The sequence below is a fragment of the Gossypium hirsutum genome, chromosome D13 (genome assembly GCF_007990345.1).
Source record: "Gossypium hirsutum isolate 1008001.06 chromosome D13, Gossypium_hirsutum_v2.1, whole genome shotgun sequence".
Lineage (NCBI taxonomy): Eukaryota > Viridiplantae > Streptophyta > Magnoliopsida > Malvales > Malvaceae > Gossypium > Gossypium hirsutum.
The window spans coordinates 35,602,908-35,617,135 of record NC_053449.1 but is presented as its reverse complement, the minus strand read 5'-3'; the positions used below and the strand labels follow the sequence as shown (position 1 = coordinate 35,617,135).

The window sequence follows — 14,228 nt, the reverse complement described above, 5'->3', positions numbered from 1 at the left end:
GATGTCCTCCTCATGAAGATTCTAAAGAATGACCAACCATTTCTCTTCCGAGATGTCATCTCTCCTTGGTGTGGCTGCTATCTCTTTTAATGGCGAATAATTTTCAGAGAAGACTCGATACGAAACCTTATCAATTTTCCAAAAATGACTGTGGAACCATGCAAGTAGAAGCTGCACACATCCGATGAATCTGCCTTCACCCGTCCTTCGACATGCATTCAGTGACCTGAAGCTTTCTGGCAAAATTATCGGAATTGGCGTAACCCTCTTATCAAGTCGGTCAAAGAGATCTGAGGTCGCCTCATCTACGTGCCCTAGGGCCCTAGGAAAAATTACTAGCCCATAAATGCTCAGAGCAAAGACGTCGACCATTTTCCTCGCACTAGGGTGCGCCAAAATCAGCTCTTGCAAGCTTTTCCAAGGGATGCATTTGCTTCCCCCTTCTGCTTGATCCATTTTGTGACCCACTGCTCACTCATTCCGGTGATGCTCATCAACTTCTTTACAAAGGTTGGGACATTAACGGCTCTAGAGTAGACTTTATCAACTTGGATCTTCGGGCAACGAAGCAAAGCTGTATATTCCTCTATAGTGGGCACTAAATCAACCCTTCCAAAGGTAAAACAACCATATGCGGGGTTCCAATACTGAGTGAGGGCCCGAAACAGATGTTAATCTACCTTCATGTCGAGTAGATACGGCAAATCCCCATAACCAGAGTTGAACAATTGCTTAGTTTCGTCATCCCAATAATCTCATATTACCTTTAATTCCTGAAGGCAATTTTGAATTACACTGATACGGGTGTAGTCCCATAACTCCGACGTGTACCCCCTGGCTAGACTATCTCCTTTCTCTAATTGTGTTTTCTCCGACCACATACGGACAACAACATTGTCCTCTACTTTATCAAGAAATCTGTTCTCCATGCCAAGCTTTCTAATTTAGTAATCGAACTTGAATCGACACTATTTTGAATATGAAATGACATGCAAACATAGCAAAAGGCATCATAAGTTAGTGCAACATACAAAAACACAACTTCAAGCAAGTAAAAAAAATCAAACACCTATCAGGGTAACAGCTAGAGTTTCTGCAATACGATCGAGGGTGGACTCCTAGTGTTTCCTATATGTAGTTCGGTTCTAAAGTTGAGGTACTCGAACCAGCAGATTACTCGATCCTCACCCATTATAGGCTCATACGGACCGAGTTCAGTTCAGGGGAATACATTTCCCTATGGCTGCACGGAGATGAAAATCTCTCGAAGACATAGGTACGGATGTATCCCGGAAGCGGTCCACTATCCTGCACGGAGGTGAAAACCTCACAAAGGACTAGTTTCTGACACTCACATAAAAGGGTAAGACTAAACAGTCTGTATGCAATATGATGCCAAGATATAAAAATCAATTTACAGTAATCATACCATACACAAATGCAATGAGAGGATAGTAATTTTTCAAATTAAATTTTCAATTTTCAATAATAAGACAAAAACAATCAATTTTACAGCTTGACTCAATTGAGGTCCCCAGTGGAGTCGCCAAGCTGTCGAAACCATTTTTTTGAAAACAAAAAATTTAGTAGCCGACTTAAAAATGAAACGAAAATTGGAGTCGCCACTGACCATTTATTAAGGTGTGATCGGCTCACCTTGAAAATGATTTTGGTCTGCGAAATTTGAGAAAACAGGTTCGGGAGTCGGTTACGCACGAGGAAGGGTTAGCACCCTCGTAACTCCCAAAATTGGTACCGAATTGATTAATTAAGGTCTTAATTTTTAATATCTAAAATTCGTGAAGAATTTTAAAAATTATGATCCTCCCTTTTATTAATGTTAGAGTGCGTTTGGTTCGCTGTATTGGATTAGAGGTGTATTGGATTAGAGGTGTATTAGAATAGAGATGTATTGGAATAGAGGTGTAATAGCAAATCAACTGTTTGGTTGAATGTAATGGAATAGAGGCGTAATAGTAATCTTGTGTTTGGTTGAATGGAATAGAGGTGTAATAGCATAATGGAAAAAACTAAAATGACTAGAATACCCTTAGCATAAATTTATTTTGGTAAATGATTATTGTTTTAATAAGATTATTAATATCAATAATAAATAATTTAATCATATTTAAACATAATTATTATTAAATATAAATTAACATAATTATTATTAAATATATTATAATTAAAATATATAATTTAATAAAATTCTTAATAATCAATATTCTTATATGAATTTACTCAAATCATAATTTAATAAAATTCTTAATAATTAATATTTTATATGAATTTACTCAAATCATAATATATGATACTATAAAAGATAATTTGAAATAATTAATATTAAAATTAACATGGAACTGTTTGTTACTCATTGTTTGTTTCTTATTCTTTTTGTTTTGATCATGTATCAATCATTTAAACCAAATGCTTAGTTGTATTGGACAGTGTTTTATTACTTTATAAATGCATGATTTTATATACACAAATACATATGTATAGGAAAATTATCTGAATGAATGGTTAATATTTATTCAGCAAAACTTAGTATATACACACATAAATTAAGGTAAGATAATTAACTCGATATCTAGCTTGAGCAGCTCGAGTTTGTCTAAACAATACATCAAAACTTTTTATTTTGAAGCTTATAAACTTAAACAGCTTAAGTGTCTTATTTTTCATTATGCTATAAAGGGAATATAAATAAATACCATAATTTTGATAAGAAAAATTGCAGCAAGCAAAGCAATATCCTGCTATTAAACTCACTATAAAATATGTAATATAGCAAACAAAGATCTCTCAACTGATCTTTAATCTTTTTAATCATTTGTAAATAAAAGAAAAAATTACAAAAAAGAACAACCTGCAAAATGTTTGATGACAAAAACTAACAAAAATCCATGATTCAATATCAAATTCAAGATGCATTCTCCTTTTTCAGCTTAGCAAGTTCTTGCTTGATGACTCCAGACCTCTGCAAAACCGTATTACTGCTCGTCAAGCTTCGATTGATGTTTTGAGGAAGTGCTTTCAAGAAAAGAACTCTGGTATAAAACGGGTAGACACAATAGGGGGTGTATCGGAAACTGACCTTGATCTTAGACAACATAAGCTTGAACCTATCAAAGTCGTTGAGAGATGCTCTTCTCTTCTGGACAATCAACTTTCTACCCCACGAGCTACTTTCCCATTTGTTCTTAACATCTGCAAGTTAACATAAGAGTGATAAGAAAGAAAACATATCTTCAAGAAACAACATTACAAATGCTGGTGAAAGCTATCGTTGTCCTTACCAGCCTTCTCCATAGCTTCGATCAACCCATTTGTTCTTGGGAACACGTGGAATGTCAATTGTGATATCTGTCAATGTAAGCCTCTTGAAGTTCATTTGGCCTCTTACCATATCCGGGGCATCAACAAGTGCCTGCCACATTAAAAATACAGTCACTTCTTACACGCACATCTCCAAATAACACCTATAGGACTTCAACTAGACTAGTTGGCTGATAAAGGAACATTGATAATTGAGCAGACCATAATCCAAAGACTAAAACCAGTAAGATGGGTTAGTAGAAAAATTATGCAGCCAAAATCTAATGGTCACATTAAAGACATGTTTAAACCCTTCATATGACATGTGATAAAGGAAAGGGATTTCTTACATGACCACAGGTAAGTTTGCAGGCAATTGCATGACTTGCTTCATGCAAGAATACTGTAATGAGCTTAAAAGGCAGCAACAGCACTGTTCTCCATAGCTACAACAATCAGGGGGAAACATTAGGTCAATCCATTTAAGCAAACAGAGGCAACCAGTTAAAATTCTCAAGAATGCTGTATCTTTTAACAGAAATTCAACTGCAGTGAATCCTCCTAGAAAACTCCTAAAACCTTGGCATCCTCATCCTTATGAACAACTTATGAAAATTGTTGTAAATGCCATAGCATTTATGAGTTCCTTATGAACAGATTTACAACAAGTATTACAAAAGTAAATCACAAATGCTCCCAGAAAAGAACCCAATTTCCTTCAACGTGCAAACCAAGAAACTATTTAAACTCTTAATCTATTTCGTAATTCAAATTACCATCAATTCGATGGTTTCTCCAAAACAAGAAACTTATTAAATTTTAAACTAAAACTAACAATCATGGCTTAGTCAACTAAACCGTAGATATTCATCCTTCAAACAAACATAACCAGGGAGCTCTTACCAAAATTACCCCATTGTTTTTACCGTGTTTATATTGTTTCCTTACAACAACCAAAAGCATAGCAGAGAAAAAGATGATCTTTGTTATAAACAAGAGAAACAAAAATTCAAGAAAGAAGCTTACAATAAGAATGACAACAGTGAAGACACCAATTGTAACCAGAAAGGTAACTTGGCCATTATTGCAGCAACTGTTTAGCTCCCAGTTCACCATTTTTCTGCCTTTATTTCAAAATCTAAAAAGAACCCTTTTTTTTCCAAGGGTCTTTTGTTTGGGATTTGAGAAAGTTAGATGAAAAAACAATATATGTTCCAATATCCAAATCATTGAACTTCAAATAAATAGAAAAAAATATCTCAAAAAGTTTATAATAAAGGCTTCCTAAATTACCAAGCATCAAAAACCCAGAAATTTTCATCCTTTTCATTCACAGACCAAATAAAGAACTATGAAAACACACTAAAAGGGAAAAAAAATCTCGATAAGAAGAACACACTCACAAATGGTATGCCAGAGGATGTTAGAGGAGCAGAACACACTGGATGTTAGAGGAGCAGAACACACTGGATGTTAGAGGAGAAGACGGTGAGGAGAGTGGAGAAGAAAGGTAGAAGGAAAAAACAGAACGTGGATTTTGGGTAAAACAGAAGCATGAATCGGGAGGGTAAAACAGGGACCAAAATTGAAGCAGCACCTAATCTGAGCTCAAGGAAGGGATTAGAAAACGGTAGATTTTGGGGATTAGATCAGTAGTGTATTAGACCTGTAATAGCAATACACTGAACCAAACAAAGTATTAGAGAGGGATTAAGCGGGACCCACCGATTAGGGGTGTATTGGCTATGCCAATACACCCAACCAAACATGGTGTAAGTGAAACAATAATTAAAACAACTATAAATTCAATGCTTTTAAGAATTATAAAACATTATCTAAATACTATTTAACAAAAAAATTAATTTAATGATTATAAATTATGAAATTTAAAATTTATATTATTTTAAAAATTTTAAAATGTGATTTTTAATCTATTTATAAAAATGTTGTTATAAAACTCTTTAAACTTTTTAACATTACTTATATTATAAAATATGTAGGTAAATATATTTTTAAAATTAAGTTTTAAAATTGTTCTAAAACATGTTAATAAATATATTTCCAATATTACGTGTGTTGCAAATAGTTTTACGTGTTTATTTTTTAATTCACTAAATAATATGGTTTTATAATATAAAAATATATATATTTTTACTAATTATATGAGGACCTGTTTAATTTTTTAAAATAATTTATAAAACAAATTATTATTTTAAAAGTAATAAAAATGAAATAAACGAAACAATCGATGGTAAAATAATAAGTAATTAGTTCAAATAATATAAAATCAATATTTAACTAAAGCACAATTAAACTTTTTTGAACTTAAGAAATTCACAAGGTTTACTTGCTTTTTAAAATATGTTTGCAATCATATAATAAAATTTTAATTTAAAATGTTAAAAAATATAGTAAAATTTTTAAAATTAAAAATTGAAATATGACTTTGCCAATAATAATAAAAATAAACTGTTTTCAAAACAGATTGTAAAAAAAAGTTCTCTATACATTTTCTTAAACTTTCTAAAATTTTCTCCATGCATTTTAATTAATACACATCAAGGATTAAAAAACTATTTTTTAAAATATTTAAGTATTTCAAGCTCTATGCAAGTAAAATTATCGGTACCTATACAGCATCCAATTAAATGTCATGAATTAATCCACACCAACTTAATTTAGAATTTACTAACAAGTATTTTATATATTAAAAATAAATATTATTACTCGGGTGTTTTTATCTTTCTATAATTTTTTAAAAAAATTTATAAAAAATAATTTAAACCTAAAATTAATTTACAAATGATAGTACTTGAACTTAAGAAATCAAGATCTCCAAACCCTCAATTTTTTGTTTCAAGGCAAAACCTCCTTTATTTCTTACATATCTTTTTTTTTATAAATACATTTTTATTTTTACCTAGGTCGTGAGTATGACATAGTCTAGCTTATATATATTTGAGTAGGTAACACGGTTGAAATGTGGTGGCTTCATCTTTGCACATCGGTTTAACCACACAATGGGTGATGGAACTGGCCTCTCCCAATTCATGACTGCCGTAGGAGAGATAGCACGTGGTGCACTTGCTCCCTCAACGCCACCAGTTTGGGAAAGGCATCTCTTGAGTGCTCGAGATGCACCACTCATAACATATCAGCATGAGGAGTACTCTCACAATACTTCAAGTCCAGAAAACGGAACAATTATTCTGGCAGACAACTTGGTTTGTCGTTCATTTTTATTTAGACAATCCCATATTTCATCACTCCGTAGATTTGTCCCCCATAACCTCCGTTGTTCAACATTTGACATCTTATCTGCATGCTTATGGCGCTGTCGTACGAAAGCTTTGGAACTTGATCCAAATGAAGATGTTCGCCTTATTTGCATCGTTAATGCTCGTTTCAAGTCCAATCCCCCTTTGCCATTGGGATATTATGGGAATGCACTTGGCTTCCCTGCGGCTTCATCAAACATTGGAAACCTAACCCAAAACCCACTAGAATATGCATTAAAGCTAGTGAAACAAGCCAAGAAAAAGGTAACGGAGGAGTACATGAAATCAACAATGGATTTATTAGTCACTAGAGGTCGACCAAATATTAAATTGGCGAGATCCTACATCGTGTCGGATTTAACAAGAGCAAAGTTCAAAGATATTGATTTTGGATGGGGTGAAGCGGTCCTTATAGGACCAGAAACTTGTTGGGAGCTAATAAGCTTTTATATACCATCCAAGAATAAGAAAGGAGATGATGAAATCATAGTTCCAGTTTGTTTGCCAGCCTCCGCTATGAAAAATTTTGTTAAGGAGTTAGAAGACATGTTGAAGGATGAACCAACGGTTCATGCTGATATATAATAACATACTCTAAACCCTTTTTTTATTAAATTTGAATTTCTAACAATAAATGTGTAAGCCTATTATGCAATGATTGGTATTTCTCAAAAAAATCAGAATATTTCATGTTACGTAAGCCAAGCACTGAATTGTGTAGAGTTGAAGATCTTTTAGCTTGGTTAATTGTATTATCAACTTATATGTGTTTCTATTTTTTATCCTCTAATTTTTTCTTTGGTGTGTAATATACCGATTAAAATTTACATGCAATAAAATTATTTTTTTGTTGCCACAAATATTAGTTATTGGGTAAGGATATGGAGTTTAATTTAATTGAGTAAAATATAACAATACGAACAACAACAAGAATAGGCTTTGTTTGTTGATCCCTATTCTACAATTAAGTTTTATAGCAGCAACATCCACAATTATTTCATTATTAAATCCATCCAATATAGTTTACTATCATTAAGCAAAAGGTCATAATGATGTGTGCTATCATTAAGCACCTAGACAATTCGATTAGATGAAACACATGAAACATATTATTCCCACAAAATAAATCAAGAAATTCAACATCAACTACACCAACATCAACTACAAACAACTTCTTTTGAAACTCCACACATACTTTGCCAAAAGACACCCTTTGTTAGTGTCTCAAGGGCTGCAAAGTCTTTTTTGTCATTCAGATAGTCTTAGTTAAAGTACTACTTTTTAGGGAGATTGTTAGCTTGATTGTAGGAGTTGGAAGCTAAGTTTCTTAACTTGTTTGTAGGAGTAGGAAATTGAATTTGCTGAGATTATTCTAGCTTGAGTCATGTATATAAGCATTGTGTGGTTAACGAATTTTTATCATATTTCTCCATTTTTAGTTTATGTGCCTTCTATTAGCTCTCTATTGAAACAACATTGGTACCAAAGCCTCTTTTTTCTTGAGGGACCTATGAGAATCATGTGAGAAAAATTGAAAGATACATTTGTAAGGAATTAAGAAAAATAGAAGATTCAAGATCAAACAACCTATTTGCTTTTGCCCCACTAGTGTTTGATAGAGAGAACTATCAAGCATGGGATATGAGAATACAAGCATACATGGAGGTTTGTGATTGTTGGGAAGCTATCGAGCAAGATTATGAGGTTGTTCCACTTCCCAACAATCCAACTATGAACCAGATCAAACTAAAAAAAGAGAGAACCACCAAGAAGGAAAAAACAAAGGCTGGCATTTATGCTACTATTTCACCAGCCATCTTCAATAGAACTATGGTTTTTGGATCAACAAAGAAGATATGGGACTACCTCAAGGCTGAGTATTAAGGAGATGAGAGGATCAAGAGCATGAAGGTGTTGAACTTGATTAGGGAACTCGAGGTAGTCTGAGCCAATAAAAAATACTCAGACAAGTTGATTGAGATTGCTAACAAGGTAAGGGTTCTCAAGACTAATCTCTATGGTAGTAGACTGGTGCAAAAAATACTAGTTTCTCTCCCTAAGAAGTATGAAGCAACAATTTCTTCTTTGGAGAGTACCAAGGACTTGACATAGTTGAGAGTAGTCAAGTTGATCGGTGCTTTACAAGCATAACAGGAACAGAGGCTAATGAGGTAGGAAAGAAGCATATAAGGAGCACTAAAGGCAAAGATGCAGTAGGGTAAAGGATGAAATGGCAAGAAGTGAAAAGAGAAGAAAATTTGTGGCAACAGTGGTTCAGAAGCTACTACAAAGGGTAGTTGTGTTGGAAACTCCAACAAGTACTCTTCATGTAAGTATTGTGGAAAACAAAGCCATCCCCATTTTAGGTATTGGAGAAGGCTATATGTGAAGTGTAGATGGTGTAACTTGATGGGGCACATTGATAGGTTCTGCAAAGAAACAAGAAATCAACAACTAGGTGGAGCATATGTTACAATTAAAAAAGAAGATGACCAATTGTTTGTTGCCTCTTGTTTCTCATTAAGCACTCTATGTGATAGTTGGTTAGTTGATAGTGGTTGCACCAATAACATGACTTGTGATGAGAAGTTTCTTAAAGACCTTGATAGGTCATTGAAGTCAAGAGTGGGGATAGGAAATGAAGAGTACCTAAAAGTGAAGGGAAAAGGTACAATGACAATAGAGAGTTGTGATGGTTCTAAGTTGATTTCAGATGTTCTATTTGTACCTAATATTGATCAAAACTTGTCGAGTGTGGGGCAATTGGTAGAGAAGAGATTTGAGGAGATGTTTGAATGGGGAAGGTGTATGATCATTGACTCTAGTGGTAATGAATTGTTTAGAATCAAGATGTAGAAGAGTTTCTCATTGAATCCATTCTAGGAGGAGCAAGTTGCATTCAAGTGCTAGGTCAGTGACTTTGAATTGTCACATAAGAGGTTAGAGTTCATCACAAAGGTTTGCAGTTCATGCAGAAGAATGAGATGGTGTAATGGCTTGATCTTTACTAGTACTGGAAAATACAATTTTAGAACCCCATTTCTGTAGACCTAGTCCATAAATATAAAATAAGAATATTTACATGGGTTAGTGTAAAAATATATTGAAGTTTGGTCATGTAGCACCCTATACCCAAACAAATCGTCGGATCTGAGCTATAGTGTGTCACATTCATTGTCAAAGCAACTACAATCAATTCACAACTAATATATACACTAAGTATGATAAAATCAAGCAATGAAAATTTTAATTTGCATATACCTTTATATGTATGCATATCCACTATATATATATTATTAGAATATAAAATATAACATTTGATTATAACATCATTCAACTACTACAAAACCTAACCTATTAGATACATGCCAAATATAAGTAATATTGAAAACTAAAAAATATGGTCGTGGCAGGGATTATGGATAGGATGCTGAAGCCGAAGCACGAAAATCTTGATTTAGATCTAACTTGCACATAGAGAAAACAATCTGTATGCTGAGTAAAGTATTCAGTAGTTTTTTTAAATAATCTCATTATAGATTCTATTCATATCTATTCTTTTTGACACAATGCCTAGAACTACCCATAACCCCTCCCCAACACATAAATAGGAGGATAATGCTCTGCAGCACACTCGAACCCACGTCTTCATGCATTAGCAACAATGCCCATGGCAATTGAGCTAAGACTCAATCAGCTATTCAGTGGTTTTTTTTTATAATTTAAATAAATAATATTAAAATTAACAATTCTACCAAAATAAATGTGTATATCTATATGTCCATATCTACCATGTACTTATTATTATAACATGAAATTACCAAACTTAATATTCTTGATAGTAAACTTGTTGTGTGAACAAAATCGCACTTCTTCTTCCTGCTTCAATACAATTCATAGAGACAATTCATTATACTCATAATAATAATTCTAAACTAATTTGTAACACCTTGTAATCCAGTCGCAATTGTCATGTCCGATCACTACACCCAAACTATGGAATATTACCACAAATATTGGAAAATAAAACTTACAATTTATAGCAGTTAATTTCATTTAATCATCAAATCATGTAATAATTCCATTTATAATATGAAATATAACCAAATCCAAGTCTAAAATGAGCTTACGAAAAGCTCTAAGGTTAATCTAGGATCAAACAAGGACTAATTTGAAACTTTTACAAAATGAGGGATAAAAGTGCAAAACAGTGGTCACATAGACGTGTGTCCAGGTCATGTAACTCACTTTGGTTGTGTGGGTTAAAAGTCCCATTTTTCCAAAAGTCACACGGCCATTAGTTAGGACGTGTAACAAACTGAGGTCGTGTAACAAACTGAGGTCGTGTGGATCAAATTTTTACCATATCTACAGTACTCACACTGGTGTATGGCCAACCCATGTGACAATCAAGAACCATGTGGCTAAAAGAATCCTACATTTCAGTGGTCATACAGTCGTCTCACCAGCCCATGTGTGACACACGGCTGTGTTAGTTCAGGTGGTGCAAGAATGTGCCACTAAGTATCAAATTTCATGCCAAATCAAAATAATAGCTCAATAGGTGCACATTTGGTCTTTCAAACCTGCATAAAACCAATCTAAACACAAACTAATACATCCATTTAACCAACCATAATACCATAAAAGCTATTCCACATAAAAATAAAATTTTGCTAAGTTTAACAACTAATGTAATCATTAACCAGTCAACAAGACATACCAATCGTCTTAGCCCTTCAAACTCAACTAAAACATGTCATGTATTAACCTCCCAATCATCTAACTAATATGCGTTATTGACACCTTTTCACTACAAGGTTATATAAGCATTACAAGCTATTCAAGATCAAACACCATTCCTATATGCTTCAAATTATGCACAATACATACAAGACTTATAACAATTCATGTACCAAAGGCATCATTCATTTATACTAGTTAACATATTTACCTAGACTACTAAATTCAATCAGTATTGTAACTCTTCATACTATATTCAAGCCTATTTATAATTTACTTATACTTAACCAAATACGTACACCATCATCATTGTATATAAAAGCATGTAGACAAATGTTATACCAAGATAACACAACATTTAAGTCATGTCCTAAGATCACTAATTTTCCATACAAAGAATACATGTATTACCTAACAATTCCCCATCAATTTCATACTTCAAATAAGTGTCACCCATCCCCAAAATTTCACATATATTAGTCCTATATACATACCATTTCTAACTTGTAACATTCTTAACTATTCTCATTTATATAATCATTCAAAGACAACCAACTTAATAAGGCATAATTTAGAATTTACCATACCATTTTCAATTCATCCACTCAATTATTCATTCAACCTATCATCAGTTCATACCATAATTGCTTACCTTGCCTATGCATACTTATTTAAAGTACTTAATTATTTAATTTCTCCTACCACATAAAACATGTCTAAAACATATACAAATAACCATATACATCTTATCTTTCAACTTTAACATTCAATCCTACAATTCCTTATTAAGTATACATGTAATACTTTGATCAATTACTAATTAGTCCCATACCAATTCACTTCTCCTATTTACCAATTCACCTATATAAGTATTTTAAACATGGTCAAAACATACTTATACCAACAAGGCATTAATCATTTATGCCACATTACCATCCCAACTTATATAATTTTAGAATATCATTTATCAACCATAAAGCATATAATCAAATTATACTAACTTCTAAGTACTTATTCATATTTATCATACAATTCACAATTTACGATTCAATCCCTTTTAAGTTAATCAAAATTATAATCTAAACTAATAAACATTAAATATAATCAAACATATCATAAAATTTGTATAGTAAGTTCCATGTGAACTTACTAGGAAAAATCAGTGATAATTGAAGTATCAGGGACTTATCGCCAATTTTCCCTTTTTCCTCGAATATCTACTGATTGATTCATATCTTGATCATGCAAAGTTCAAAAGATTGAAACTCAATGGAGATTTTCTTCTTTTATTTCCATGGAGTTTTTGGTGGTGTAAGAGGAATAGAAAAAAAATGTGGCTTTGTTTCTTTTCATGTCTTTATGTTTTATAAATATTATAATAATATAATTATAATAATAACATTATTTACACACAAATAATCACCTAACCGTCCGTCAACTTCTAAAATGGTCAAATTGTCATTTAAATCATTGCTTTAAATTAATTAGCCCTTTTAACAAATAAAAATCAATAGCAAGTAATTTTTACCATTTTAACGATTTAGTCCTTGTATTACAATAACTCACTAATTCAGCAAAATTACTTATCCAAAATTCAATTCACCTATATAGTAATTTCGTAAATATTTACTGAAAATAATTTTGGGCTTGGTTTACGAAAATGAAGTCCTGATATCTCGTTTTCCAACACTACTAACTTTAGAGTTGATACACTTGTACCTTATTTAACTATCCAATTAACAAAAAATAAATGACAAAATATTAATTAAATTTCATACTAACCTCATAAATATTAAATAATAATATTTACAGGCTCAAATATCAAAATTAGGGTTCCGAAACCATCGTTTCCAACACCCTAACTTTCAGGTCGTTACAGGTCAAGTGATTTCATCAATAAAATAGTTAAGTAAAACTCAAGGACTAAATTGTAAAAGTTAAATCACTATTGAGCTTTAATTAAGAAAAGCTTGATAACTTAAATAACAATTAACCAAAGGCCCAAAAGTGAGGGTTAGTAAGTTAAGATGTAACACCCTTAACCCAATTCGATTTGTCGGATCCAGATCTTGGGTATTATGACATGAATACAGGCAAAGCTTATTTTACTTATAAAAATTACAATTAGTTCACAAGTTAACTTCATACAGATTCAAACTAAAGTACACAAAAATATATATACAATAGGTAGATACAACTGCAGCACATGATAATTTAAGTACAAGGATATCTAATTTGAAATCCTAATCTATTACAGTTACCCCAAGATATGATTTTCTAAGTAACATTTTAGACTTCGAACATGTCACCAAACTTGCTTTGTATGCATAATAACCCGATACACCAATTCCTTCGGCACAGTCCTGACATCGTCCCTCTTGGCGCATACTCATATTTAACTTGAAACACAAAGTGTAACACATGTAAGTTCATAAGAACTTAGTGAGAAATAAGATTTTATACCTTAGTCATCGTTTCCATAAAGTTCCAGGTAGTTCATCATCAGTAGCTTCTCTTCTTTCATCATCCACTATCTATCACAATGAGTGTCACACAAATTGCAAAACATTTTCATTCCTTCTATCTGTTATATCCTAGTCTGAATCCATTACCATCATATATCAATAACTTCATTCTCTTAGGAATTTCTTTCACTCATCTTGATCATGGATCCTTACTCATATTCTTTACAAACCATTACTCAAAATTGCTTTTCACACTTCACCTTAACTTATACTACTCTTTTCTATTACTGTTTACAGACATATGTTGTTCTCTGAATTATCAAACGCATCCATTATTCAGATTTGTTCTTCAATGAAAGCTCATCCATCTCGTTATCTCTTCAAACTATCATCTTCAATCGTTTCTTGAATTTACTTAGTCCTT

General features: G+C 32.5%; 1 protein-coding gene and 1 pseudogene across 1 annotated transcript; one reads left to right on the top strand and one right to left on the bottom strand.

Moving 5' to 3' along the window:
- Positions 1 to 2,734: 2,734 nt before the first annotated feature.
- LOC107949899 (60S ribosomal protein L14-2-like) lies at positions 2,735 to 4,434 on the bottom strand (annotated as a pseudogene).
- A 289-nt stretch (positions 4,435 to 4,723) lies between these two features.
- On the top strand, positions 4,724 to 7,393 carry LOC121224957 (benzyl alcohol O-benzoyltransferase-like). The gene is made up of 2 exons (XM_041108612.1): positions 4,724 to 4,765; positions 6,285 to 7,393. Exons 1-2 carry the CDS (start codon positions 4,724 to 4,726, stop codon positions 7,179 to 7,181), a joined length of 939 nt encoding a protein of 312 aa, XP_040964546.1. The 3' UTR covers positions 7,182 to 7,393.
- The last annotated feature ends 6,835 nt before the right edge of the window (positions 7,394 to 14,228 follow it).